Consider the following 26,734-nt stretch of genomic DNA (forward strand, 5'->3'; position numbering starts at 1 on the left):
GTTAGTTCAAATAAATGCCACATTGACCAATAAAATCCATTTACAACACGTAACGCGTTGTTTGCAGATGTATCGCCATATTGTATATTTAACGCGGGTCACTGGCGCGTGTATGGCCTTTTCATAAGATTTTCTGCTGAATAAAAGTGCGTGCATTGACAAGAACCGTGAAATATAACACGCGATGGATCCGGAAAAGTTAAAAGTGGTCGAATTAAGGACAGAACTCTCAAAGCGTGGACTCGATACGAAAGGCGTCAAGTCAGTGCTTGTTGAGAGACTTCGTAAGGCGATAGAAGAGGAAAATGCAAACCGTAAGTCACTATATTTTTATTCTCTAATCTTACAATGCTCCAAATTTCCTTAAGTATGATACTCTTCGTCCGATGACCAAGGTATTCGTGTATTTCAATGTTGACAAACATTCAAACGAGCCAATAATAAGTCGTCTAACATGTATTATTAACTTTTTCCGTTAAATTATCTTAGAATGGAAGACGATAACCTGTTTATCGTTATTAAAAATGATCAATAATCGTAAAGAATTTGTTATCGGCATTTCCAATGTTGAGTAGGCGCGAACTATGCGCGCCTTTCTTCTGTTTACGTGTGAATTGTGCTCGCGACGCCACTACATCTCGTAGGTTTTAGTTAGCAAAATTTTATGCCGTTACTTTTTCTATTCATATCTACAATTAGAGTGTAAATACGCAGTACCCGTTATTTAAATAAATATTTTAGTATAAATGTTGCATTTTTTTAAGAGTATTATATTTTTGAATATTCTCTATTCTTTTGCGAGTTAATGCAACGTAAATACTTTTAAATTGTAGAAGTAAATCAAGGAAAAGCAAATATCAGTGCAGAAGACACACAAGATGATGCTGTTCAAGAAAAAAGTGATGAATCGACAAAAATACCACAGACACCAAAAAAGTCTAGTAGATTGTCAAAAACAGCATCTGTGATGACGCCAAAGGAAGATTCTACAAAAAAATCCTCTAGGAGGACTACTAGAATTCCATACTCTAGCAGGCGGAGGACATCTCCAAAGAAAGCGGATCAGAATGACATGTCTCGTGAACCATCACCAACAGTATCTGAATCTGCTATGCAAGAGGAAACTATGCCGGATGAAAGTGCTACGCAAGAAGAAATGTCTATGCAGGAAGAATCTGTACAAATAGAGGCTTCTGTTCAAGAAGAAAAGCCTTTATCACCTAAAAAGGATGAACAAGAAGAAACAAAAGATTTATTTTCAAGTATAGAAAATAAAGATGCTAATTCTATGGAAGTTGTAAAAGAAGATGATATAAAGGATACAGATGTTATAGAAAGCAGTGAGAAAGAAAAAAACACAAGTATATCGCAAGCATCTCCCGTGAAATCACAAAATGTTGAGTATAGCGATGTTGATGTTCCAACACCAATGGAATCATTAGATAATAAAAATGAAACAGATCTAAAACAAGGACCAACAGTGACCAAATCAAACCTAGAAGCAGTAGAAAACACACATATAAAAGAAAGTGAGAATATTGTTTCAAAAGTACAAGAAAATGAGAAATCAACTATAATTTATGATACATGCAATGATATAGATGATATAAAAAAAGAAGATAATGAAATAAAGGATGAAAATATAGAATCTGTAGATAATGATCATGTTGTAGAATCTGTTAATGATACTAAAGCTACTGACATTCCTGACCCAGAACAACAAATAAATGAGTTACTTGAAGAAGATCAAGACATAGATATCAATGAAAATGATGAATTAAAAGAGGAGAAGTTACTAGAAGATAAAGACATCTTGTCTACTAGCGACAAAGAGATGGACATTAGCATCGAGAAAAAGCAAGATGAAGAGGTATATTTTATATATTAATTTCTAATTATAATATGCATATTACTCATGCTTTTATTTTAAATTTACTTTGATTTTTTTCTAGCAGCATTTAAAATCTCTCTTTCACATTTTTGCAACATTTATTGGCTTTATCTGCTATAAACTTTATCCGGTATAATCCGGTATCTCATTACAAAATGTAGAGGATTGCAGTTAAGAGCTTCTTAAAATATCGGAGACGTATAAATTTACGTTTATACTTTAATGTTTGAAAATTTTATGTGTTTGAAAATTACATTTGGTATAGAAGAATAGAAAATGTTCGTTGATAATCGTTTGAAATCGCCAATGTTTTCAAAAAGTTATTACCTCCTCTATATTTTATTACACATAAGGCTTACTGTACCTGCAAGAAATATTATTTTTAATCATTGACTTATTTTCGTTTATATGGAAAGGATATAGAAATGTCAGACGTTAGACACGAAGAAGATGCTGATGTAGATATCAAAGAACAAGATACAAACGATATTGTTCTGGATAGGAAGCGGAAAAGATCTCCTAGCCCTATAGAAGATCGACACGAGTCACCGGCTCCTGTTCTCATTGAGAATGAACCAGAAATCGATGATTCTGCTTTAATACTATCCTGGTGTATGTTGAAAACTAAATGAAAGTAACTGATTGAATCATATAAAACAAATGTTTAATTATTATCAACAATTTTCAGATGACTCAGATTTAAATTTGGTTATTGATAAGGATGGATATTTTACTGCTACACCTATGCATAACGACGGATTTTCACATATGTGGGCTGGAGCAAGAGCATCCTATGGTTTTCTTTGTGGGAAGGTTTACTATGAAACAAAAATAGTGGAACACTGTACTATTAATTCAGGAAACGAAGAGCATCCACATGTACTCAGAATTGGTTGGTCCACTCCTTATACTTCAATGCAACTTGGTGAAGAAAAATTTAGTTTTGGATATAGCAGCACTGGTAAAAAATTGGCAGATAATCAATACGAAGATTATGGGCTTGAATTTGGAAAAGACGACATAATCGGTTGTTATTTGGATGCAACATCCGAAAATGTTATTATGTCTTATACAGTCAATGGAAAAGATCAAGGCGTAGCATTTCATATCTCAAAAGAAGAACTCAATGACAAACCATTGTTTCCGCATATTTTGAGTAAAAATTGTAGTTTCGCTTGCAACTTTGGCCAAGAAACACCATGGACAGAAGCAATTTTACAAGATTACGTTTCAATTGGAAATGTGGAATCTCAATATAAAACTCCTGGTCCGCGTAGGCCAGAGAAGAAAGACGAATGTGAAGTAATAATGATGTGCGGATTACCTGCTTGTGGGAAATCTACCTGGGCAACACAATACGCGGCTGAACATCCTCAAAAGATGTACAATATCTTAGGACTCAGTAGTCTAATTAATAAAATGAAGGTACGTATTGTAAACATTGCAGTATTATCATTGAATATGCGTGTATAATATTAGATAATTTGATAACTAATATCTTTTAAGGATCCCGGATTATCGTATAAAGAAGGGTATAACGAAGAATGGAGAATACTTATCGATAAATGTACCGACGCATTAGACAGACTGACGGAAATGGCTTCTAGTAGAAGACGTAATTATATATTAGATCAGGTATGTATTTAAGCTTCCGAAGATTTTGTCTCTTTTCTTTTTTTGTTATATCAAAATAGTAAAATACAATTTAACGTGACATATATTTTATGAAATGGAATACAGACAAATGTGTATCCTTCGGTACAACGACGTAAAATGAAGAATTTCTGTGGATATCAAAGAAAGGCAGTAGTTGTAGTTCCATCGGAAGACGAATTTAAGTCACGAACTGTCAAACATAAACCAATAGATAGTAAAGAGATTTCTGATTCTATGCTTTTGGAGATGAAAGGTTGATTTTGACATTGTGATTTTTACTTCACTTACGTTTATAATAAGATATATACTAGTATATACGCGTTGATTCTTTCAGCGAGTTTTAGAGCTCCCGTTGTTGGCGAATCTTTCGATGCTGTTGATTGGGTCGAACTTAATCGAGAAGATGGTGAAAAACTTATAGAAACCTATAATAAAGAGGGAAAAGATGCAGGATATGGCGAGCAACAAAGAAGTAAACGGGCACGCATAGATTCGAGGTCAGAAAACATTCATGAAAATCGAAGTGATATAAGAAGTAATCGTGATAACAGGGACAATCGAGATTATCGTGACAGACGAAGCAATTGTAAGACTTACAAAAAATATTAAAATTAATAAAAATTTTCAAAGAAATATAAAAATACCAAGTCTGTTTAAAAAAAAAATAAATGTTTTTAGATTCCGACAGGAATCGTAATCCTCTTTGGCGAGGTAATGTGGGATGGAGAGATAGACCACAAAGAGGAGGTGGCCACATACGACACGGCAGTGGTTACGGACCCCCAATGCCACGAAGAAGAAGGGGAGTACCTATCCCACTTGTACACCGAGGAATGAGTAGAAGAGGTGGTACTGTTGATAGAAGAGGAGGAAACGACAGAGGCCGAGCTTTAGGTTCTCGTCAAGGTGCCCGGTCAAGAGCTCCAATAGGGTAATTATATTTTCTATTCTTTCAGTATTTCCTATAAATTTTTTTATTGAATTTTCTCATAATTATCGATTTTCTCAATAAGGAATTATCAAGTTTCGCAACAATCCGTGTGGAGTCAACAAGGCAACTGGCCAAGTGGTCAATCTCAAGAAGGTTGGGGCCAACAAAATAATTGGGGATCGCAACCATGGGGTAACTGGAAAAGCTATGGACAAGGATCCTACAGTCAAAGCAATTATAATCAACAAGGTTATGGTAACGGAAATTGGAATAGTTGGAATCAGCAGTATTATAATCAGTATTGGGGCCAGCAGCAACAGAGCGGACAAACTACGACAAGTAGCGGGCAGACTGCAAACAAACAATAATCTACTAGGATATATGTCACAAGAGTGGAATAGTAAGATACACAAATATCCTTGTTTTATTTTGTTAAATAAACGTGCAACTCGTAAAAAAGCTAGTTAGAAATGAAGTGAAAGTAGAGGACAATCGTATTTCATAACTTTGATTTATATTCTGCTGCATCGAAAAAATGAGTGTGATTGATACAAGTTCTGTTGTATAATCTATTTTCATCATTTCTATCATTCATTCTGTTATCCTGTTATTGCTAGCACAAATGATATTTCCCATACGACAGCGTGTTATTTCTTTTTCCAGGCTGAATGAAAAGCACAACTGCTTTATCTAATGATTCCACAATGGGACTTATTCTCCAAATTGGCGAGAAATAAATGAAAACTTCAAATTCTAGTGTCATCGATACCATCGAACATCGGTACTGATTACACATAAATAGATGGACAAATTTTTCCACGACAATATATTCACAATTTTTGTTCGTATATTTTGCAATGTACGAATTCCAAAGTTATCTACCGCGTTTTTATAACTCGAGCAACAATTTAGATTTTATCGAGTGAAGGCACCGTTACACATGCACCACATGGAATTATTTTGCGTTGCAGAAGGCAATTATTAAACGAATTATAATATTACATAATTGCGATTGGAGATTGATCATTGGGAAAAAGGCACCTAATGAAGAAAACGTATTCGTACTAAATACGTAGTTCTTAAATAATTTCAAATCAAAAAGGGGGTAACGTATAAATAACATCTTGTAACATCTTTTAAACGAAAAATCGATCAAGAGGAAGAATGTCATATATGGGTACATTATACAATTAGCATTAAGATTAAAATACTTGCAATGAATAATCGCTCTCAAAACAAATACGTGTAAATATGTACAGATTTTCAAACGTATTACACCGAACGTTTACTGGAAGTCTGTTTATATATTGATAGTTAAAATACCATGTAATAAAAAAAAAGATATTTGTTCTCGACAAAACACGAGAGTGATATTGTATATGATTTTGTCTTATCTTTCTATACTAATGACATTGTACAAAAAAGAAAAATATCGTGTCACGAATAAATTATTATTGAATTTGATTTATATGTACGCGCATTTTATTGAACTGATAATATCACCAGATTATGTTTTCGAGAATTGAATGTTATGTTTTGCAACGTTACTCTATAATCAAGGATATGCGATTGTTACCCGACGTACTTCCTCCTGTTCCTTCGTTTTGTCATTATCACCAATGTCTTTCATTTTATTCATTAATTCCCCTTATTTCTTTTTTTCTCTTCCCCCCATCCCCATTCTATCTTTTCTTCGTTTTGTTATATTTTCTCTTGTTGCAACAAACTGAAGAATAAAGCAATAGTACTCGTTTTAGTTTATGCTCGTTATTTCAATCGTACTGAAAAACCGCTTTCTCGTAGTTACAGGATGATTGTCTTTGTACCTCCTTTTTCTAAAATACTTTGTACAGTTTGCGAGATTTCGAATCAAGGTGCTCATCGAACATTCAACAATTATGATAGTTTTCAAGAATGAAAGTTGAAAGTACGAGGAAGCTCCGTCATCGCACACTACCATACGGCTAAAAGTCGATCAAGATCAAACGATAACATGTAATAACATTAAATCGTAAGTCAATGAACAAAATTTTTTTTCTTATACGGTCGAATAAGAATAATTTCGAAGAATTTATTCTTAATCGAAGTATTTACTTGTTGACGAAAGTGTACAAACTTATTCGTAAAAATAAAAAATATCTTCTATTTATTTAGAATTTAAATTATTTACAACCCAGATTTAATCAGCGCAATTACCTGCTAGAAATATCCTGTAACAGTAAATCAGTCTTCACGCACGCTTAATATAATGGTCAACATAATCTATCATGTTGACTTTGTTAATCTACAAATATGGATTTAAATTAATTAAAGTGATTTACATATACGCGATATCGTTTGTCTAACGACATTTGTAACGTATTTCGTGTAATTGCGCAGATATTTCATCGTGCAAGGTTACCGGTAAACCGTAAGCTCTTCTAATTGTTTTGCTGCCTCTCATATAGATAAATCTTTATAATTCGTTAAAATAACTTAAATTTGAAAGTAATATCAACATTTTATGATTTATTGTCGAAAAAAAGAGAAAAAAGAAAAAATAATACCCTTTTATTCGAGACATTCATTGTACTATAAATATCGTTTTTGCATAAGAGATAAAAGTTTTACATTCATTTTGTATAAAGTAAATTAACATTACAAAATTCAACACTCATAAAAATCATTCATAATATTTTTTAAAAGAATAAATTCAAATTTAAAATTCTACTCTCAATTCACTAATTTCTACTTATAATTAGTATAAAGATAGGCACCCCCCCCCCTCTTGTCATGCTATAAAAGATCTATTACATGGTGATTTTTGTGGTGTGACTATACTATGTTGGTACACTTCCAACTTACATCGAAAAACAGAATGGGACATTGTAATATCATTTTCATTCAATAAAAATGTCTCGGATACTGTGCAAAAACGTAGAAACATATGATATATAAATGAGACTTATACATATGTATTAAATATCTTTAATAATATGAATTTACTAACTGTATAATGTAACAATAAATACGAAATCCTGCGTATATTCGTCGTCATAGCAACAACTAGCTATATTCCATCGCGATAATTAATAAATTAAATATTTATATATATATATATTTATTTATATATATGTTAGTAAAGTTTTATCTATTAATTTAAAAACGTATATATTACACTTAATTCAAATAACACTGGGACTATGAAAAATATAATCATACATTTGTGCAATAAAGCCTCGCGCATGTATTCGATTTTTTCTTATTCCACAGTTTTTTTACGTGTGCTGTTGTCATTTTCCTCAATCCCGAGTAATGTATAATTTGTACACTTAAATATATCCACTATGAAAGAAATTTACAAATTACTTTTATACAATTTCGTAATCCTAATTATATTAGAATTATATTAGAAATAATAACTCTCGTTAGATTCAATATGAGAGATACGTTGTTCCACGTACGGGAGTTTTTGACTTGAGTTGATTAACACATTACACCCCTATGATATTGAACATTTTAGAAACTTTAAATTTGGAATATTCCAAAAGAAAGAAAGAGTGTCGAACATTATTATTTCCTCAACGTTCTGTCCGATTTTATCAAATGTCTCATTTTAATCTCGATACGTACTACGTACTAACTTCCAGCGTAAGCGAAGAAGGTAGTCTAAAATACGAAAACGATGCCAAAAGACTATAGACAATTTTCTATAGTTCAAAACATGTAAAAACAACATATAAAACGATCTCAATCGATACGATGTTCTTCGATAGGAGTAGCCTTCGTGATTAAGATTAAATTATACGAATGGACGGGTCATAGTGTAAGAAGAAGGAAACGCGTTGTTTACCGCTTTTCTTATAAAACGGTTTAGATGACATCGATTACGTATAGCGAAATGAAAGGATCGATCGGTGTGAATCACTTTGATTACAGATTTGACTGCGATAGAAATTAGCAGTGGCATATATTACCTATGCGATACTTATATGTGCGCGCGCGCATCTGCCTATGTGTGGCTATCATACACACACAACACATATATGCGTATAGATAATGCCTTATTATCGATCATGTATAATCCAATGTCACGGATTTAGTCCACCTGGCCTTTTACGATTTCGTCTGTTTCTTTCTAATAAAAACGACAAATCCAAAGGATCCTTTTTATTCGGCATTTTTTGTAATAGACCGATTAAAATGTTGTTCAATCTTCTTCTTTGCTCTTCTCTCTAAAGATAATTAATGTAACACACGTTAGGATAATATTAATAGCAAAATATGAGAATTGAATTACCAAAAGTTATGGCACCATTGAATGCAATATCGATTGATAATATTCCGATGATTACCTGGGCACATAACGTAGCAGGTGTAACAATGGGTAAAATCTCGTTCGATCTTCGTCTACCCTTACTCGTAGAAGATTTTTGTTGATCCTTCACGTGTGTTTTTGTATTTTCACTCGATTCAGATTTGTGATTAGTATCGACATCTTGATTATTAACTTTCTTTTTCTCTTTATTCATTTTACCTCCAACTTGGATTCCTTCGAGACTGTGAGGCTGTACATAATTTACGAAAAACTGTAGTGTCCATTCTCACCACTTTCTTCATTAGTAGTAATTCGATACTTACCAAATATGTACGATAGTGCTTAATGCGTTGTGGGAACGTTTCAAATGCATACGGTTTTGTACAAACTTGGTGCCTAGCTCTTGCAACTTTTGTAAATAATCGTGCAGCACGATCGACGCGATACTCGCAAACATAAGTATGTTCTGGAGTAGAACCAACTGGCCGTCCTTTATTAAGAAAGAGGTAGGGATAAGTGAGATATTTTTAAGAGTATCTACCGTATGATTAAATAAAAAGAGAATGAGAATCACTACCTTTACAGTACGTGTGAGGATCAAGAACCCAACAGCGCTCAGCAACCAAATCGCATGGAACGGCTTCGTAAAGTGGCGCGCATACAACTTCATTCTCATAGAACTTTCTAGTTGGTTCGTGATACGTTTCGTGTGGCCTCAAATAGTGATGGCCAAATACAAATCTTTCGCCTCTGTTGAATGAGAAACGATTGAATATCAATAACACAAAGTATACAATTTTCATGAAAACTTCTAATAAATTGATGCATGCGAAGTTACTTACTCCGCGTTTTTCCAAAGTCTCTCGATTCTAAAGATGTCCATTTGCTCATAATCCGGTTTTTGAATGGTTTTGTACGTATGCTTTTCAGGAGTATCTCTCAACACGTAAACGGTGTCGCCCTGTCTAAGTTGTAAATCACCGCGCATCAAAGTAACATAGTGTTTCTTGCCCTCTTCTTCCTCATCACCCTCTAGTGGAATTTCTAAATCCACGGGACGTGGATGACACCTCTCGCACAAATAAGATTCTATGCTCGTATCAGCTTTAACGCAATCGCAATGTTGCCATACGAGACAGCGTTCGCATTGAATCATCAAGCCTTCATCCCTATGATCATGAAGTAACATTTACAAGTAGTTCCAACAACAACCAATCTATGATAGAAATTGCAATTCACGCATACCTATGCAGGCCACAAATACACCTGATAACGTCTTCTTCGCCCGCAGTTGAACCACGGGGAGGTAGAAAGCTTTGAGATGGAGGACAACCTGTTGCTTCTGTTATCGCATCTACGAAATCGGGTTTGCTTCCTAAGTATAATTTTCTAAGTCTAGCTGCGGCAATACCCATCTCTGAGGTTCTCCCGAAAAACCTTACATTGTTGTCAAAAAGTTTAATCATATCATGATCAAAATGTTCCGCAGTTTTATAGTGACCTGTACCAATACACTGATCGATTGTTGTCAAATCTATAGGATCTGATATTTTTTCATAATAGTCGGGCAACTTTCTCTTTGAAGGTAATGTGATAAATGGTGTACATAATAATTGTCCATTCTCATCTTTCGCAGTCGCCACGATACTATATAAATCTTTTAACACCTGAAGGTTAATTAATTATAAATGAACAAATATAACAAGTTAATAAATTATCAATAGAAAGATCGTAAATTTGCCTTACCTTAGCCAATTTTGCAGTTTTATGCACTTCTGGATCATCTTGAGCTTGAGCTAGTCGTCGAGTTCGCACAGTACGTGTATTTGTATTAGTCAGAGCAGTTAATTGCGAGAAAAATGCATCAGATTGAATCTTAGCATCACCTGAACTCTTTTCTTTTATTGCTGTCGCGTTACCGCATTTTACTTTACCATTTTGCATTTGTACTTGATTTACCAACAATTTAACTCGTCTGACTTTTTCTAAATTTCTCAACAGGAAACAATGATGTTGCTGAGCAAAGCACCGTTGCTGATGGGACATAGGTTTTAGCACAGGTGCATGAATCAGATTAGAATCGCCCACTTTTCGAGATTTACAGATGCCTTTCGAGTTAACAGACTGCACTGTATTAGATTTTCGTACATTTTTTCTCGGTCTTCCGACTGACCGCCTCTCTGTGGGCTCCAATTGCGACGGAATGGAAGTAATACTTTTCGAAACCCTTTGGCTCTTTCCTCCTATGAAAACAGGATAAAAATGCAATAAATAAATTTATTATATAGAAAAAGAAAGATTATAATAAGAAAGGTTGCGCCATTACCAATCACTCCTCTGCAAGCACTACTGCCGCATCTGCATTCCTGTCCCTCGGATGGATTAAAAAGTGCAAAATTATAATCATACGTCAACTCTTCCCCTGGTTTAATGTCTCTAGAAGCGAACAGCGCCATACGCGGAAGACCATGGACGCTCCATTTTTGCATCTCGCAATTCGGTTCGCAAGAATGATTTACGAACCTTCCATCACCCCCCATACGATGACCATCGATTACCAAGCCTCCATCGAGATGCAGGCAATAGTGATGCGTATCATTGGCATACCTGTTGCACAATAAGCGAAAGAAAATGAATTTGGATGCTATATTTACGCAAAACCCTTGTACATGGCCTTAATATACCTGGTCGCCATTCTTGATTTGAATTCTCTTTCAGACACCACTTCCCCAACATATTCGAGGATAAAGACACCAGACTTGATAGACTGCTGAGTCCTCACGCCCCAACCTTTATCCTCCGTCATGAATTTTTGTAAACCCGGTGCCCATTCGTGCTTCTGTATCTTTTGATTTTCACACTTTTCGCCACAGGGACAAAGCTGCGGAGAACATTCGCTAAAGACCATGCGATTGATACAGTCATCTCCGCAGCCGCTTTCCGGTTTGCACTCGCAAGCTTGCGCTTCGTAAAGCGTAGTAGGTTTGACGTCGTAGTACACATTAGTACGAATTTTCCTATAAAAAGTCAAAATAGTTGAATAATTTTATAAAACGATAGCGCATATTCGATAACGCACGCTGTATGCTTACTTGTAATTCCATGATGGAACCGATTCTCTACCAGGTAGCCTAGATTGCGTATGTAACCACCATAAATCATATGGTAATTGAAACGGCATTTTCCTTTGTCGTAAAAGCTTGCCACAATGATACGTCGCGGATAACAAAGCGGCAGATGCAGACTCGTTGGTTTCGCATACGACCTTATTTCTCCCACTATTATTCTCGATGCTACCACGCGTTTTCCCTTCAAAATCTTTGCCGTACTCCTGTAAAATGCCTCCCTGTAAGTAACGTTTCTTCCACCGGGATTGTTTCTTTCTCGTATGCGTCGAGCTCGAGTGCTTTCCCACTTCGTGATCGTCGTTAAGAATGTCGCTATTAGGCAGGATGTCGTTCTCCGTATCATAACCAGAACTACGTAATCTTTTCAGATTTCTAGGAGTCAAATTGCAGGGACTCGAAGAACCTCGTCGCTTCTTTTGGTTACCGTTGAAAGAGCTTGTATGTTCCGTTTTGATGTTCGTTTGAGAGCTCGCGCGTTCGAGCTTCTTTACATTATCTTCGTTTAATTCAGCAACGCGTTGATTCGCGGTGAATCTTTCGAGGGACTCTTCTAAGGGAGCGTTTTCGTCGTACGACCTCGTGTCTTGGATCTTTTCAAACTTAACAGGACATAACTTGTTCAATGCATTGTCGCTATCTGTCTCTACAAGATCCTTGCGAACTCTCAATTGGCCGGATCGAGGTTCAGAAAGTTCATCAGGACGAACTTGACCATTCGTCTCTGACTTTGGTGAATTCGTCTCTTCCTGATTTCCATTCGAATTAGCTTTCGATTGAACTCGACTTTGCACGACGCTGTTGTTACTGTTGTTACTGTGCTTAGTAGAAAGCTCTTCGGTAAATACATCTTGTATCTCAGTGTTGTTTAACACGCTTGTCTTGCTGTCCACTACCGAATCTTCGATTCCTTCTTTCGTTGAATTCTCACCATCAGCACCGGCCTCCGAAGTGGCATCTTCGTTAGTTAAAACCGCGGTTTTTGACGGATCCGACTCATTTGCATTCAAGGATCTTTTCTTCTTTTTCTTCAACGTTGGAAAACCTGTACGATTTATAGCTTTACGACGTCTCATTTTCTTCTTGGCCAAAACCAATACAGCAGTGGAATTCATGGGATTTGGAACATTCGGATTGAGACTATTTTGTGACGGTTTAACTTCGTTCGCAGTTTCATTCTCGTCAAAGCTCTCCGTCGCATTAAAATCCACTGCATCGATCTTTATATTCTTTTCCAAGCGAACATGATCTGGCGAAATATCTCTTTTCTCGATCTTATCCGCCTGATTTTTATCGCTTTTTATTAATTTCTCTAAAACTACCTTTTCACTTTTACTGCCTTTCTCCGCGCGACTTTTCAAACTTCTAGAATCGCTCGAGGATTTCTCGGATTTCTCGGCTTTGCTATCAGCTTTCTCAGATTTGTCTATTTTTTCAGCTTTTTCCAAAGCGGCATGACTCTCAACAGGTAATTTTGTAACTGTCACACGAAGATCTTTGACGATCTTTTTTTTACGTCGCGGTTGTACTTCTATCTGACTCAAGGGTTTCTCTTCCAACAAATCGGAACACGCTGCGCTCGATTTATCAGGACTTCCAGCTTCGGTATCCCTATGTCTTTTCTTAGGAGTAACAGGTACGGAATCTTCTTGAAAGGAGAACGCAGAGCTACCTCCGTATCTCGTTATCGTAGCTTCGATTGCCTCTTCGATGTGACTTTCGGTAGAATTCGCTTCGTTAACAGCCACGTCAGTGCCACTTGCGTTCGAACTTTGTGAACTGTGAGGACTGGACACGTGATAATGTCTCTTTTTTAATGGTAACCTTTGTTCATTTGGATTCGAGTTTGCATTTGCATTCATACTGTTCTTCGAATCCGTCCCTGACAGTATCTTTTCCTTCTTGAGGCGCCTCTTTAATTTCTGATCATCGTTTGTGGTAACATCACCCCCTTTCCTCTTTTTCGTTAATTTCTTTACGCGAAAAATTTGCGGTAATTCGGAATATCCAGAATTTGAGTTATTCCTACCTAAGCTGCACGATCTAGAAAATTCTTCGATCAATTTTTCTAACTCTTCTATGAGACACGGATGGATACGTATAGGATTCTTAGGCGGTAACAACAATCGTCTGCGATGCTTGTGATGATGATGTTTGTGACAATGATTGTGTATAGGCTGCGTCGCCTTGTCACATTTGTTTGTTACATTCTCAACTTTTTCCGACTTTAATACCTCGCCAACGGGCAAAGATATTAAAGTTTGGACACCAACGCCATTCGTTTCAAACCCAGCACCTGCTTTTTTAGTACTTTTATTTTCTTTCAATACACGTCGCGTAACCGGCGCTGCGTTTTTCTTTAACGACGCCTGTCGCTTAGCCAAGGGGACTGTACTGCTTCTATTTTCCTTGAGGGTTCTTTTCTTCGAGTTGATTACCTTTCTGTCGCTCGAAACTCGCTCGCAAACCGATTGTTTCTGTCGTCGTAACGGAGTTGTCTTGTTTCCTGGACCAGGCTTGTCTTTCCCCATTTTCTTATACGTTCCACCGTTGCATTGAACTCCTTCTCTCCCGTACTTATTCGTAACAGCTCTACTTAGGCACTTGACACGCGCTGGGGAACTGGTGTTGTTCCTTTTTCCACTTATCTTTGCTTGCGTACACTGTTTGGAAATGTTGTATGTCCGTTTCTTTTGACAAGCTGGTTTGTCCTTTAATTTCTTAACCGTATCGTTCTCTCCGTCTTTATCCGCCCGAGACGCAACTGTTTTCTGTGGCACCGACTTCGTTTTTCCTCTTTTAGAAGGCTCTTCCTTCGTGACTTTTGCCGGTTGCGGAGCAGGCTCTTTCTTTTCGACCCTCTCGTTTTTCGCAGTTTTCTCTGTTTTTTCTATCTTCTCTATTTTTTCTACGATTTCTGGTTTCAATCTTGGCCTACCTGGGCCACGGGGCTGCGTGGAAACTGTTTTCGCCGGCCTACCAGGTTTTCGTTTAGGTGGATATAAAACACGATCTACGTTTACCGCTGGCTTTGTGACAACAGGTTGCACCGGGGATTGTGTCGGTGCTGGAGGACTCACAGGACTAATTGCCAAATGTAAGGGACTGTTATCTACAGACTGAATCCCCGAATCCGGAGAAACGTTCGAAACGCAAGGATACTCCGAATCGTTCAATTTTTTTCCTAACTTGCTCCGCCTTTTCCTCGGTTCTGATAACAGAGCCGTTTTTTCAACAAACTGTTGCAATAAAGTGGAACTATACACAGGTACAGGGTTCTGATCACCGTTTTCGCTCGTATCTGAATCTGCGCCGAGCGACATCCGCTCGATAGCTTTCGATACTAACCGACCGCTCTCTGAATCTTCAAATCCATCAAACGGAGCGTCCTCGTGCTCTTGATCCGGTAAAATAGCCGCTAAATCTTCTTGATTGATTTCCTGAAGCGGCGGATGCTGCTGTGGCTGTTGTTGCTGTTGAGACTGTTGAGTCTGTTGTTGTTGTTGCTGCGTATGTTGCGAGGTTAAATGACTCTCAGACGAGTCAGAATCGTCGCTACTGCACTCAGATGACTAAACAGAACAGAGATAAAGTATATCTGCACTAAAGGAAGACTCAACTCAAATTTTAAAAAATCGACATTAAATTACCTTTCCTCCACGATTTGACTTAACCTTCTTCGGTACGCTTCTCCTATTTTTTTCTTTTTCCAAATCCTCTTTTTTTGGACCTTTCATACTGATTTTCAATTTAAGCGCTCCCTGTAACGTAATTACAAATTTCATCATTCGTTTCATCGCTGTACTTAAACTTGCAGTATTAAGAGAAATTATAAAATTCTACTGTGCATACCGGTTCGAAATTCGTTTTTTGAATGGAAAATGTTTGCTCGCTATGTTCCGACGTGCAATCCGAATTGGATCCGGTATCTTCCTCCTCGTCACCGCTACTCTCGTCGTCCGAATCCGAATTCGAATCCGAATAAGAACAACTGCCTTCGGTACCGCCAGAACTTTCGTCGTCGGAATCTGAGTCTTCTTCGGAATCAACTGAATCTGTTCCTGACGTTCACAAAAAATATAAAATTCTTAGAATTCTATTCAACTATGCAGTCAAATGGTGATGTAAATGCCTATCAAAAAATAGTTACATAATTTGTTAATGTAACATATCAATACCATTAGGTTCAGTAGTCGGGTCCCAGCTACCGCCACCCTTTATGGCATCCATATCAACAGTCGAAGGGAGCTCCCTTTCTTGCTCCCCATCGTTTTCTTCCCAATTCCAATTCTGTAATTCTAATTCTGACGGATGGTGAATTACAGCATTCCATCCTGAATCACCAGACATTTTTTAGCTTATCTAACATCCAATAGACTCAAAAAGAATATCATTCCTTATAATTTTGTTCCTTCATTCAGTTCCTTCCTGATCGTGTAAAGCATGTCCCTAATATGCTTAATACAGAACTATTAGATATTTGAATGGAGCTTCCATGTTTATTTGCCAGTTTCTACCAACAACTCCCTCATCGTTCGCCAACTGCATAGGGTTATGATTTGCTCGTACTGGTATCACTGTAAAAACAAATGCGACTTATTGTTTCAAACAAAATCAATTATTGGGTATAGTCGAAGTAGGAAGAACAGTAAATTGTTAGACAACTAATTAGCACGCTGAAAGAAACGAGGGAAAGACATACAAAGTACCAGGATGGAGAAAATGAAACACAAAAAAAAGGCTATGGAGTATTGTCAATGATATTATGACACAGTGGAGGCAGAGATGATTCTTTTGAAATCTTCTTTCAGTTTCTTCTTGCACAAATCGACATCGCAATTGAAAAAGATTCAAACCATTCGTTAAAATCGCTATCTTCACACTTTAAGGTCACTTAATTCCAATCCTGACCCGATGTTTCACGTCTTTCACAGCCGTGTCCCGTAGCGCGGGAGAATTCTTATCTATAACCTCGTAGAAGGAACGAGTATCGGTGAAGTAATCGAGGCGACCGAAAAAGTGCGTATACCTTTCTCCCGATAGGTCCAACTGTTATCCTAGGAATCGTAACCGATCAACGACACTGTCATCGAAGAAACGCTGCTTGTTGATACGCGCGTATTTCGCCTATAGGTGCGTCACATTCGCGCAGACACCATCGCGTTTGGAGCAACAACACTAACCGACAATCGCACAGAAAGGTAAATCGGAGCAGAAACGTGAAGATTTTCTCCAAAAAATATCAGTCTGTTTACATCGTTGACGAAGCACACACAGATCCCGAGAAGAACTCCGAATAGGAGAGAGGGAGAATGAGAGACAGGGAGACGGAGGACTCGTGGGAGAGACAGAGAAGAGCAGGGAGGAGAGAGAGCGCGAGAATGAGCAAGTGGGGACAGGGAAAGAGCGAGAGGGAGAGAGAGGAAAAGGGGGATAGAAACGTTCCGGATCGTAGAAATCGGAAAAATAAAAGGCAGGCACGTTATCATCGCAGCGACCGCCTAAAGCGGTAAAGAGTGGTGAAGCAAGGGGCAAGCTAGTACGCGTTTGATGACAGGCACAATACCCTGAGACTTCGTTACTTCGCATTCCACAAACAGCGCGACGAAGATCCACAAGGTTCTGGATCGACGATTAACGGACGATATTTTCCAAGTTGCTTCGAACAGACAGCTGTTTCTGTTTCTCGGTCGATGCGCCAGGTGCGTCGGCGACAGGGCCCGTGGAAACTCCCGTGTATTCAAGTAGAACTCAAATTGCCGCGCCATCTGATGTTCAATGCTGCCATTAGTCTCACCTAGCGGTTTATACGAAACTCTAACTTTGAGCCATTTCGAATCATCTACGACAGATACGATATTATTACGTCTTTCAAGATGTACTCGCTTCCGTTCTAAAATGACAGGCTATTAGTCGCGCCTTTTTAGTAATACACTGAGTGAAAGCTGTATATACACATGTACGTTGCGTATGTATGTCCATAAGAGTTTGATATACATATGAGAGATTTATTATTTGTACATGATTATTAACAAATGCTTCTTTTTCATTTCGTACATCTTTAGTTACAATTTTCTCCTAATGAATATCGATCTAGAATGCTCTACTCGATTCAAACCATTCGATAATATACGATACATATTTGTTGTATCGTTACGATCATATCTAAATTCATCGATAAATATTAATACTCGATAAATCGATGATCACTGGCAAAATAATTTCAATCTTGTTTCGATCGATAATCTGACATCGATAATCGAGTTTGAAATTGCATAATATATGGTAATATCTCAACTACATATCGCTGGTCAACATCCGAACTGTCAAAGTAAATGGCTATATCTCACAACGATAAATAGCTACACCTCGTTGATCGAATCGAAACACGAACAGAACGAACCGATTCGACATATATTGCCAGAATTTAAATTTTTTCTGTGAACGACAAAATAACGAGGCGAGCAAAATAATCGAGACAAAGAAAATGAGAGGGAAGAAAAGAGATAGACAATGAACGAGAAAGTAAAAATGGTAGAGCGTACTAACGCTTGCAATTCGAGTATTCCCTCTAGGTAAACGTGTGCATCGAGACGAAGGGTGGTAGGAGTATGGGCCTGGAGTCGGCAATATGGCTGGCTAGATGTGCATAGGTAGGGTGTCGGGGTGGTGTTAGTGCCGTACGTTATTTATGTCGAACTACCGCAAATCCTGCCCGAATCTCGCGTGTTTTCATGGAATCGGTGATATACTGTGCAGAAGCAGGAATACGGCTTGCATGAAGGCATAGCATACGCTTCCCAGTGAAACAAACATGAAGTAAGTTCCACGTATACGACACAGCATCGAGTGAGAGAGAGGGTCGAGTCACACAAAATCGAGCCGAGTTCGGTATATGGGTTCAAACGCAACTTCTTTTTGTCTTTGGTGATTGTTTATCCTGTAGGCTACCAACGGATACCTCTAATAGCTCGGGCATCTCTTCTTACTATTCGTAATTGATGTGTCCATTGTCTATCGATGCCTCTTTGGCGTTCAAATTTTTTGAAAAGGATCTATATGTACTGGGAGTCATTTCGGCTAGGGCTTCGCGATTATTTTTTTATCGAATATCTCGAAACGTGTCAGTTCTTTCACCCTCACCGGCTGTATCGCTAGCAATCGAGTATTCTTTTCACGCATCCGTTGATCCGCTTTTAGTCTTGCTTGCCGGATGATATTCTGACGTGCTTCCAAATCTTGCGTCTCGACGCCTTTGTGTATCGTAAACGCAAGCGAAACTTCTTTCTACTTTTGTTCATACCTGTCCTTTTTACGTCCATGCAGAATACCATTCACGCTTCCTCGGGTTACCCTTATCTAAACCCAACTCATGTACGCGCGTGTCTACCACACACAAGACGGATTAGTGTTAGGCGAAAAATTTCGCTGCACACATTTGTTTATGTTAGACGAGAGATCTGCTACACGCAAGCGCATAATTTACAGTTTTTTCTGCGGACTAAAATTTTCGATATCTTCTACGTTCTTCCTCTATCGTTAATAAATCTTTATAAAATAACCTTTATAAAAGAATTTTCTATATATTTTATACAGACTCCCGATAAAGTAAATATCAATGACATTGAGCCTGAGATATTGTAATCGCCGCTGACACTGATTCATTCACCTCGGCACACGTTTTTACTACTTTATAGGAAAAGATATGAATGAATTTATTCGATAACATATTTACGCCGATCAGTGAGTCACATTATGATTCACGTTCGACGCGTTTTGCACTTGGCTAAGCCCTAATACATATCTAAACGTATGTTTCTTAATATAACGCCAAATTTTGCATTTACGTTTCGATTTCGATTCAGAAATCGAAAGCATCTGCTGTTTTAAAGGAGTGACAGAGGGAGGAAGAAAGGGAGAAAGTGAGAACGAGAGACTTAAGGGCATGTAAAAAAGGGAATGGTTTTAAAAGGGTTATACCGTAACATGATCGGCGAGAGGCTAGTGACGCGAACCTCTGTTCTATCACTTGTACGCAAATAACACGAAAGAATAGCGTTGTCTCTTCTACGACAGAGATTTTTTAAAGCCAACTACGTATAAATCATTTCTTTTGAGTTTCGTTCCCTCAGGTTTTTCTGAACCACACGTTGAATTGATTTGATCACACGCAACACTTTGGCAATTATTTTATGAAAAAATAAAGGGAGTCGCACAACAACGGACACGGGAAGACTCGAAAACTACGCGTATCGCGGATACTACTCCGGCTCTTATCTCGAATCCAGGCTAGTCTGATCGTACGCTGAGCAAAGAAGGAAGTGGCAGTATCTTTTAGTATTCCGTTTCGTTCTGTTCTCATTTCGTGAGCGGCTCGTGCTGTTTTAACGTGGTCCGCGCACGGTGAAAGTGACACCGAACGTAACGTTGTACGCGAAATCTCGTAATTCCTTGGTTAATAATCATATGAGTGAAAAAATTGGGAAAAATTCCTCGCGATTCCAACGAACGAGGAAACAATGAGGCGATACTCGTATTCTCGTCGACCGCAGCAAATCCTTCCGGAAGAATATCGATCGTGGTAGCATTTACTTGCTGTATTTCGATTATTTCATGCAAATAACCGCTACACGCTTTAGGCCACCAAGGTAGATATATAACGAAGAAAACGTGCCTCTCCTTATGTTTCAGCGAAGTGAGCATATCGTCCGCTCGTGCGTCGGTAATGGTATATGACGACGTTAATAAAAAATGGGTACCGAGTGGCAGTTCTTCAGGACTCTCCAAAGTTCAGTTATATCATCACCAAGTGAACAATACGTTTCGCGTGGTGGGAAGAAAGTTGCAGGATCACGAGATCGTCATCAACTGCGCGATCCTCAAGGGACTGAAGTACAATCAGGCGACAGTCACGTTTCACCAATGGCGAGATAACAAGCAAGTATACGGTCTGAATTTCTCCAGTAAGGACGACGCCGACGCATTTGCCAGAGCGATGCTGCAAGCGCTCGATGTGAGTTTAAACCGATAGAAACAGAAACACACATTGGAAAAGAAGCGCCAACTAACGTAAAGCTAAACTACACAGTCGTAGCGCTTCTACTTCTAGTTTATCTATCGATCAACATGGATCAGGACATACATTATTTAGTAATTGTTTGACATTTAACGTAGGTGTTGAGCAATGGAAGCAACATATCGAGAAGTCTTGCTCCCGCCTCAGCTACTCAACAGCAATCCGTCTTTCAGCAACAGCAACCGACTAATGCTCAATATGACGAAGATATGGGATACAGGTTCGTTTTCTCTATGCTTCTTTTTTTTTTTTGCACCTATATATCGAAAATGAAATTACTGCCGAGAAAATGAGAAAAGAGTTGATCGTATATTTGTTGGCCAGAACTATGACCAGGGAAGATGTGGCGATCATTCAGGAACGCAGAATGTCTCAGCAAAGCCAAGGTACGATATAACGCGATAAGTGAATTATCGAATAGAAGTCGCGAGATTGGAGAAACATTTCCAATTCGTGTGTTTTTTACAGCAACAAATAGTCCAAACGCAATTTCCCCGAGTTGCCCCCTCGCATCGCAACAACAACAACCTACTTCGCAACAGCAGCAGCAGCAGCAACAACAACAACAGCAAACGCCTCAACAATCTGTGCAACAACAACCGCAGCCACCAGCGCCGCCACAACCACCTCAACAGCAACAACAGCAGCAGCATCAAGCGCAACAACAGCAACAGCAGCCAATGCAACAGCAATCACAATCCGGTCATCACAGAACATCGTCGGCACCGCCAGCTCCTCAACCTCAGCAGCAAACTGTTATGCAATCGATGCAAGTTACCGGCGGTATGGGAACTGCTGCGGGACAAATGTCGAGCGGAGGTGCGCCTCCGATACCACCGCCTCAGCCTCCTATGGCGGCGGCAGCTCCGCCGTGTCCACCGACAATGATAAACTTTAACGCACCGGTACCACCACCCCCAATGATGATGAACCAATACGCGCAGTCCCCGTCATCTCAGTCGAATCTACCGAATCAATCTCAGGCGCAGTCGATTTACGGTAGTACTCAAGGAAACCAGTACGGAGGTGCGCCAAATAGTAATCAGTACGCGACCGTCGCTGTCGTCGGGCAAAGTCCATGTCAGTATCCCTCCGGAAATCAAAATAACTTCTACAATAACAACGGGCAAATTAGCAATGCGTATCCTAGCGGACAACCGGGACAAGCAAACCAATACGGTGGCGGTGGAAGTAGTAGTGGTACGGGTGGTGCTGGTGGAAATCAGTATGGAAGTAGTAATTCGATTAGTCAGTACGCGAGCAGCGGAACCGCGACGACAGGCCAGTACGGGGTAGGCGTCGGAGTCAACGTTGGCCAGCCGAACCAGTCTCAGTACAGTGTCGTATCTCAGGCACAGGCACAGTATGGTAACAATCAACTACAGGCAGTTTCGGCCGCTACGAATCCTTATGGAACACCATCAAACTCGGTGAATCAGTACAGCAGCACCGGCACTGGTGCCGGTGGTAGCGGCGGTAACTGCGGAAGCAATGCAGGCAGTGGCAGTACCGGCCCCGGCAGTGGACATCATGTGCCACCGGTTAATCCTAATATTTACGCTCCCATTGGCAGTGCCGGTCCTCAACCTCCTCCTATGATGCCGCTGGCTGGACCTGCTCCTCCTCCACCTCCTCCACCACCTGCTCCAAAAGTCAATCTACCTGCTACCAATCTTAATTCCCTTTCTGCATCTGGTTCTACCGGATCTGTAAGTTCCGTCACTACCAGCGAACCATCGCCGGATTCCAATTCGTTGGCTGCTGCAATTCAAGCGACTCGTCTTAAAAAGAAGCAGCAGGTTCGTATCATTCGTCTTGAATTTATTTTAACTTTCGTCTCTCTTTCTCTCTACTGATTTTTATCTCTTTCTCGCATCACTGTTTCCATGTTATTCTAGGCATCGCAGCAACCCGTGGAGAATAGTGGTTCCAGTACCAGCAGCAGCGGAAGTGCTGGAAACAGCGGGAATTACGGCACTCTAGGAAGGGGCGGAGGTGGTGGAATGGCTTCTATGATGGACGAAATGGCTAAAACCCTAGCTCGTAGACGAGCTGCCGTTGAGAAGAAACAACCCGAACAACCGCAAGTAGGTCTTTTTCTCGATTGTAATATTCTTTCTGCGTTCAAATTTATTGCTATCAATCTTCAACTTGCAACACGTCTTTCTTTTTTTCTTTTTATTTTCTTTCCTTTCCGTAGGAACCCGAAAGTTCACCCGATAAGAAATCATGGGATAAGAACAGTTTGTCGAATAATAAATTCTCGAACGGTGCCGAATCACCGAAATCTGTCCGCAAGAGGTTTGGTTCTGCTTCTGAGGATACGCTCCTGAAAGTAAACGGCGTTAACGACGGGGCTGTGCTTACCGTTCAAGAAATGGAGGCATTTAAAGCGGAGATCATCAAGGAAGTGCGCAAAGAATTCCAAAAGATGAAACAAGAGATCGTAGATGGTAACGATAGTTCAATCAAATGTGTTAATGTGTTTGAAAATCGTTTATGCATTCTATTGTTTTTTCCCCCTCTTTTTATACTTTCAGCTGTCAGAGCAGAACTAAGTAGAAGATAAAGATGAGACGCGGACCAGTTTGAACTAAAGCGAAGAAGAAATGAAAAATTCTACCGCTGTGTAGATCAATCGAAACGATCATCGACAACCGTACACGACTTTTTTTTACTACGTATTCGCGAAAATGGAATGCAGTTATACCCCATGTATATCAGACATGTTTGTGTGTAAGTACGTTATATCTAATCTAGTGTTCTAAGTGAACCGTACCCTTTCGTTGCTTACTGGACGAATAGTAAGCAACCATGAACTTTGGATAAAATCGATTCTGATTCTACCAATTCGATGCACAGCACACATCACGGATCGCCTACATTTGCATCCGTATTAGTCTTCGGTGGTATCGTACAATTTCTCTTTCATTAATGACGATTGCTGTTCTCCTTGTTCCGACAAGTATTATTCGTAGTTAAATCGAGCAACCTATCGTGACGTAACATAAAAGCTGATCCCACGCACAATGGTAAACGCTTGCGTTTCTATGTAAATATCACGGAATTCGACTCAGCTAAAGATACGTAAGAATTTATAAAAGAGATTTCTCTAGTCTAAGATGCATTTAAATTGGGGCTGAAAGAACCTTACGCGCGTTAAATTGTTTCGCAATAGTCATGCAACTTTTTCTTTCTTTCTTCTTTTTTTTTTCTTTTTTTTTTTTGTTGAACATTTGCTCCCAATTTTCTTATCAAAATGCACGCGACTTAAATTGAATCTTACTTGGATTTTTTTCGTACATACCACCACTACTTCCATGTACAGATTTCATTAATAACGCACAGCTCGATACATTCCAAGTGAAAATGTTTCGGTACCGTAAAACAGGTAGAACAGAATGAAAGCGATCATCGATCGATTGCCACACAATCTTCACATAAACGAGTTCTCGGTTGATTCGAGATTTCTCTAAATACACCCACACGATCCGATCGTTAAACGATTACATCGATTTTATATTTACGCATCATTGATCGCTACAAGAAATTCAAAATTCGACAAATGACCGACTTAGTGATGACAGGGCGATCGTGTTTGCTATCGATATTGTATACTACTCTCCGTTCTTATATTTTTTTATCGTCTCTCGTACGATTCTCACGGAAAATGAGAAAATTAACGTTGCAGTTCATATATATTCTATGTATCTATAATATAGCCGTGTATACGCTGATTCGCACCAGCTTATTGGCATTTATTGCATACAACCAGAACAAAGTTCGGGGAACGCGAGCGAGCGAGAAAGAGAGTGCAAGTGAGAGGAAGAATGAAGCGCGAGAAAGAAGTGAGAAGAAAAAGAAGAAAAGATAATCGTGTATCCATTCCTCGCAATATCTATGTATGTATTTTCGAACGTGCTACATCACCGGTCATTCGATGTACGACGCGATATGACACGATATGAGGACATACTACGATATGTGCGTATCTAAATTCGAATGACGCGTGATAAACATTGACGATTCTCATCGCATTTAACATTTAACTAACATCTTTCTTTCCTTCTTTTTTTCTTTTTCTTTGTTTCATAAGACAGATTTGTGATAACCGATTTACTAAATTAACGCACTAATTAAGAGCGCAACGATAATGTTAAGTATTATCGAACTAAATTTTAAATCTCAATTTCTAGTCGTATAAGGAAAGTAAAGATTAAAGGTATTAATCACCGATACACTGTCACTATTCCGTGGGATAAGCTAATGTCTCGATATGACGCGTGTCTTTCGGAGATGTAACTGATAATTAATAATTGTCCATCGTTTCGCACGTTCTCGCACAAATATTCTCTGTGAATGTGATTCACTTCTGATTTTATTCGATCAACCTTTCTCTTTTGTATTACGTATTTTTTCACGGAACTGTAATTCCAGACTGGTACGTCGATCTCAATACATATTCCATTCGCATTTACCGTGAAACATTCTTTCAAGATGTTTTAACGTTCGTGAAATTGAAAAAAGAAAATGAAACGATCAATTTTATAATAATACCGATACGGCGCTAAGCAACAGCCGACTGAACTGAATAAACTGATACTCTTATTGTAACGATAAGTACATAAGTACATATTCCGGCAACGTTCTTTGCCATTTGATGCATTTTACATTGAAATAACGTATTCCGCTCTGTCTATCGCATTCCACTAATGGAAATGTACAATTTTTCAAGGTTTTTACGCTTATCGGGCTTTATATTTTTTCAATGATTTACGTTTCTACTCTACTTTTTAAGCTTTCCACGGTAAACTTAATGATCTTGCAATCAACGTTGCGTTGTCTTGAGAAAAAAAAAAAAAGGAAAAAATAACGATTTGACGAAGCCTTCCGTTCGAAGATGCAAGACTAAATTTTAAACGATTAAACAACAGGTGGAGCAGGTATGAGGATGTGTGCGTGTATGAGTGACATTGTATGTGCGCGCGTACGTATCGAACGTGTGTGTGTCCATGAATGCGCACGCGAATGTCAAATGGCGATGTAGCGTGTAAAGGAGCGAGAACAAGAGAGAGAGAGAGAGAGAGAGGGAGAGGAAGAGAGAAGGGGAAATTTTGGGCGCGGCAACGGTGAACGTTCGATGGATTCGAGGGAATGAATTAAATTGCACGGGGTACGAGAAAAGCGACTAGTGTTAGATGCATTTATAATTATATTTAACATATGTATATTTATATATACATATATCATACATGGATAATTTTAATATGACAAGATTAAACGCGCGAGCATAAAGAGTGTTTGTTACGATTGAAATTATTTAAGAAGCGCAAAAGAGAGAGCATGCCGATAACGGATCGACGCGTTGGTTTTTGCGACACCGACGAATCGGGTCGAATCGAGACGGATCGAGACGGATCGAGACGAATCGGGACGAATCGGGACGAATCGAGCCGAGTCGGCGAGACTGTGCCGTGTCCAGGGCCATTATAAACGGTGTGTATTATAATTAATGTATCAGCAGCAAGAAAATACACGTATGATATAAAAGAATAACGAGTGAAACGCTATTTTATGTATTACGTGCGACGCAACGGCAACGAGAGTTCGAAAAAAGCAGAAAGAAATTTTATTTTACTCGCTAATCAACCTGCCTCCCTCGTCATCAAGTTCGATAACGCGCTCGCAGTTTCTGCCGATTATTCCTTCTGTCCGAAACAACGATTGTTAACGTGTCACCGCGTGCACGAGTACGTAC

General features: G+C 38.9%; 3 protein-coding genes across 8 annotated transcripts; 2 read left to right on the forward strand and 1 right to left on the reverse strand.

Moving 5' to 3' along the window:
- Window positions 1-51: 51 nt before the first annotated feature.
- On the forward strand, window positions 52-5,948 carry LOC100746555 (heterogeneous nuclear ribonucleoprotein U). The gene is made up of 10 exons (XM_003494852.4): window positions 52-314; window positions 834-1,870; window positions 2,308-2,503; window positions 2,580-3,316; window positions 3,398-3,526; window positions 3,632-3,800; window positions 3,882-4,133; window positions 4,226-4,478; window positions 4,561-4,878; window positions 5,142-5,948. Exons 1-9 carry the CDS (start codon window positions 185-187, stop codon window positions 4,844-4,846), a joined length of 3,189 nt encoding a protein of 1,062 aa, XP_003494900.1. The 5' UTR covers window positions 52-184; the 3' UTR covers window positions 4,847-4,878; window positions 5,142-5,948.
- Window positions 4,928-17,687, reverse strand: LOC100746434 (histone-lysine N-methyltransferase ash1). 5 transcript variants are annotated; one of them, XM_012393726.3, is made up of 15 exons: window positions 17,467-17,687; window positions 16,079-16,477; window positions 15,753-15,961; window positions 15,551-15,661; window positions 12,191-15,472; window positions 11,868-12,106; window positions 11,460-11,792; window positions 11,102-11,382; window positions 10,522-11,018; window positions 10,021-10,442; window positions 9,618-9,944; window positions 9,353-9,525; window positions 9,099-9,265; window positions 8,813-9,025; window positions 4,928-8,692 (listed from the first exon to the last, which is right to left on the reverse strand). In XM_012393726.3, the coding sequence occupies exons 2-15, from the start codon at window positions 16,248-16,250 to the stop codon at window positions 8,549-8,551; spliced, it is 6,570 nt and encodes a 2,189-aa protein (XP_012249149.1). In that variant the 5' UTR covers window positions 16,251-16,477; window positions 17,467-17,687; the 3' UTR covers window positions 4,928-8,548. The 5 variants fall into 5 exon arrangements, with proteins under 5 accessions (XP_012249149.1, XP_012249148.1, XP_003494899.1 ...); XM_012393725.3 differs by having other exon boundaries at window positions 11,868-15,472; window positions 17,483-17,686; XM_003494851.4 differs by having other exon boundaries at window positions 11,868-15,472; window positions 17,467-17,686.
- Window positions 17,688-18,491: 804 nt separating this feature from the next.
- Window positions 18,492-26,526, forward strand: LOC100744390 (protein enabled). Of its 2 annotated transcripts, none has more exons than XM_003494835.4 (8): window positions 18,492-18,719; window positions 20,592-20,913; window positions 21,075-21,196; window positions 21,301-21,362; window positions 21,445-22,775; window positions 22,875-23,063; window positions 23,177-23,429; window positions 23,517-26,526. In XM_003494835.4, exons 1-8 carry the CDS (start codon window positions 18,715-18,717, stop codon window positions 23,543-23,545), a joined length of 2,313 nt encoding a protein of 770 aa, XP_003494883.1. In that variant the 5' UTR covers window positions 18,492-18,714; the 3' UTR covers window positions 23,546-26,526. The 2 variants fall into 2 exon arrangements, with proteins under 2 accessions (XP_003494883.1, XP_012249150.1); XM_012393727.3 differs by lacking the exon at window positions 18,492-18,719 and adding an exon at window positions 20,256-20,481.
- Window positions 26,527-26,734: the final 208 nt, after the last annotated feature.

The sequence above is a fragment of the Bombus impatiens genome, unplaced genomic scaffold (assembly GCF_000188095.3).
Source record: "Bombus impatiens unplaced genomic scaffold, BIMP_2.2 scf_4016, whole genome shotgun sequence".
In the NCBI taxonomy this organism is placed as follows: domain Eukaryota; kingdom Metazoa; phylum Arthropoda; class Insecta; order Hymenoptera; family Apidae; genus Bombus; species Bombus impatiens.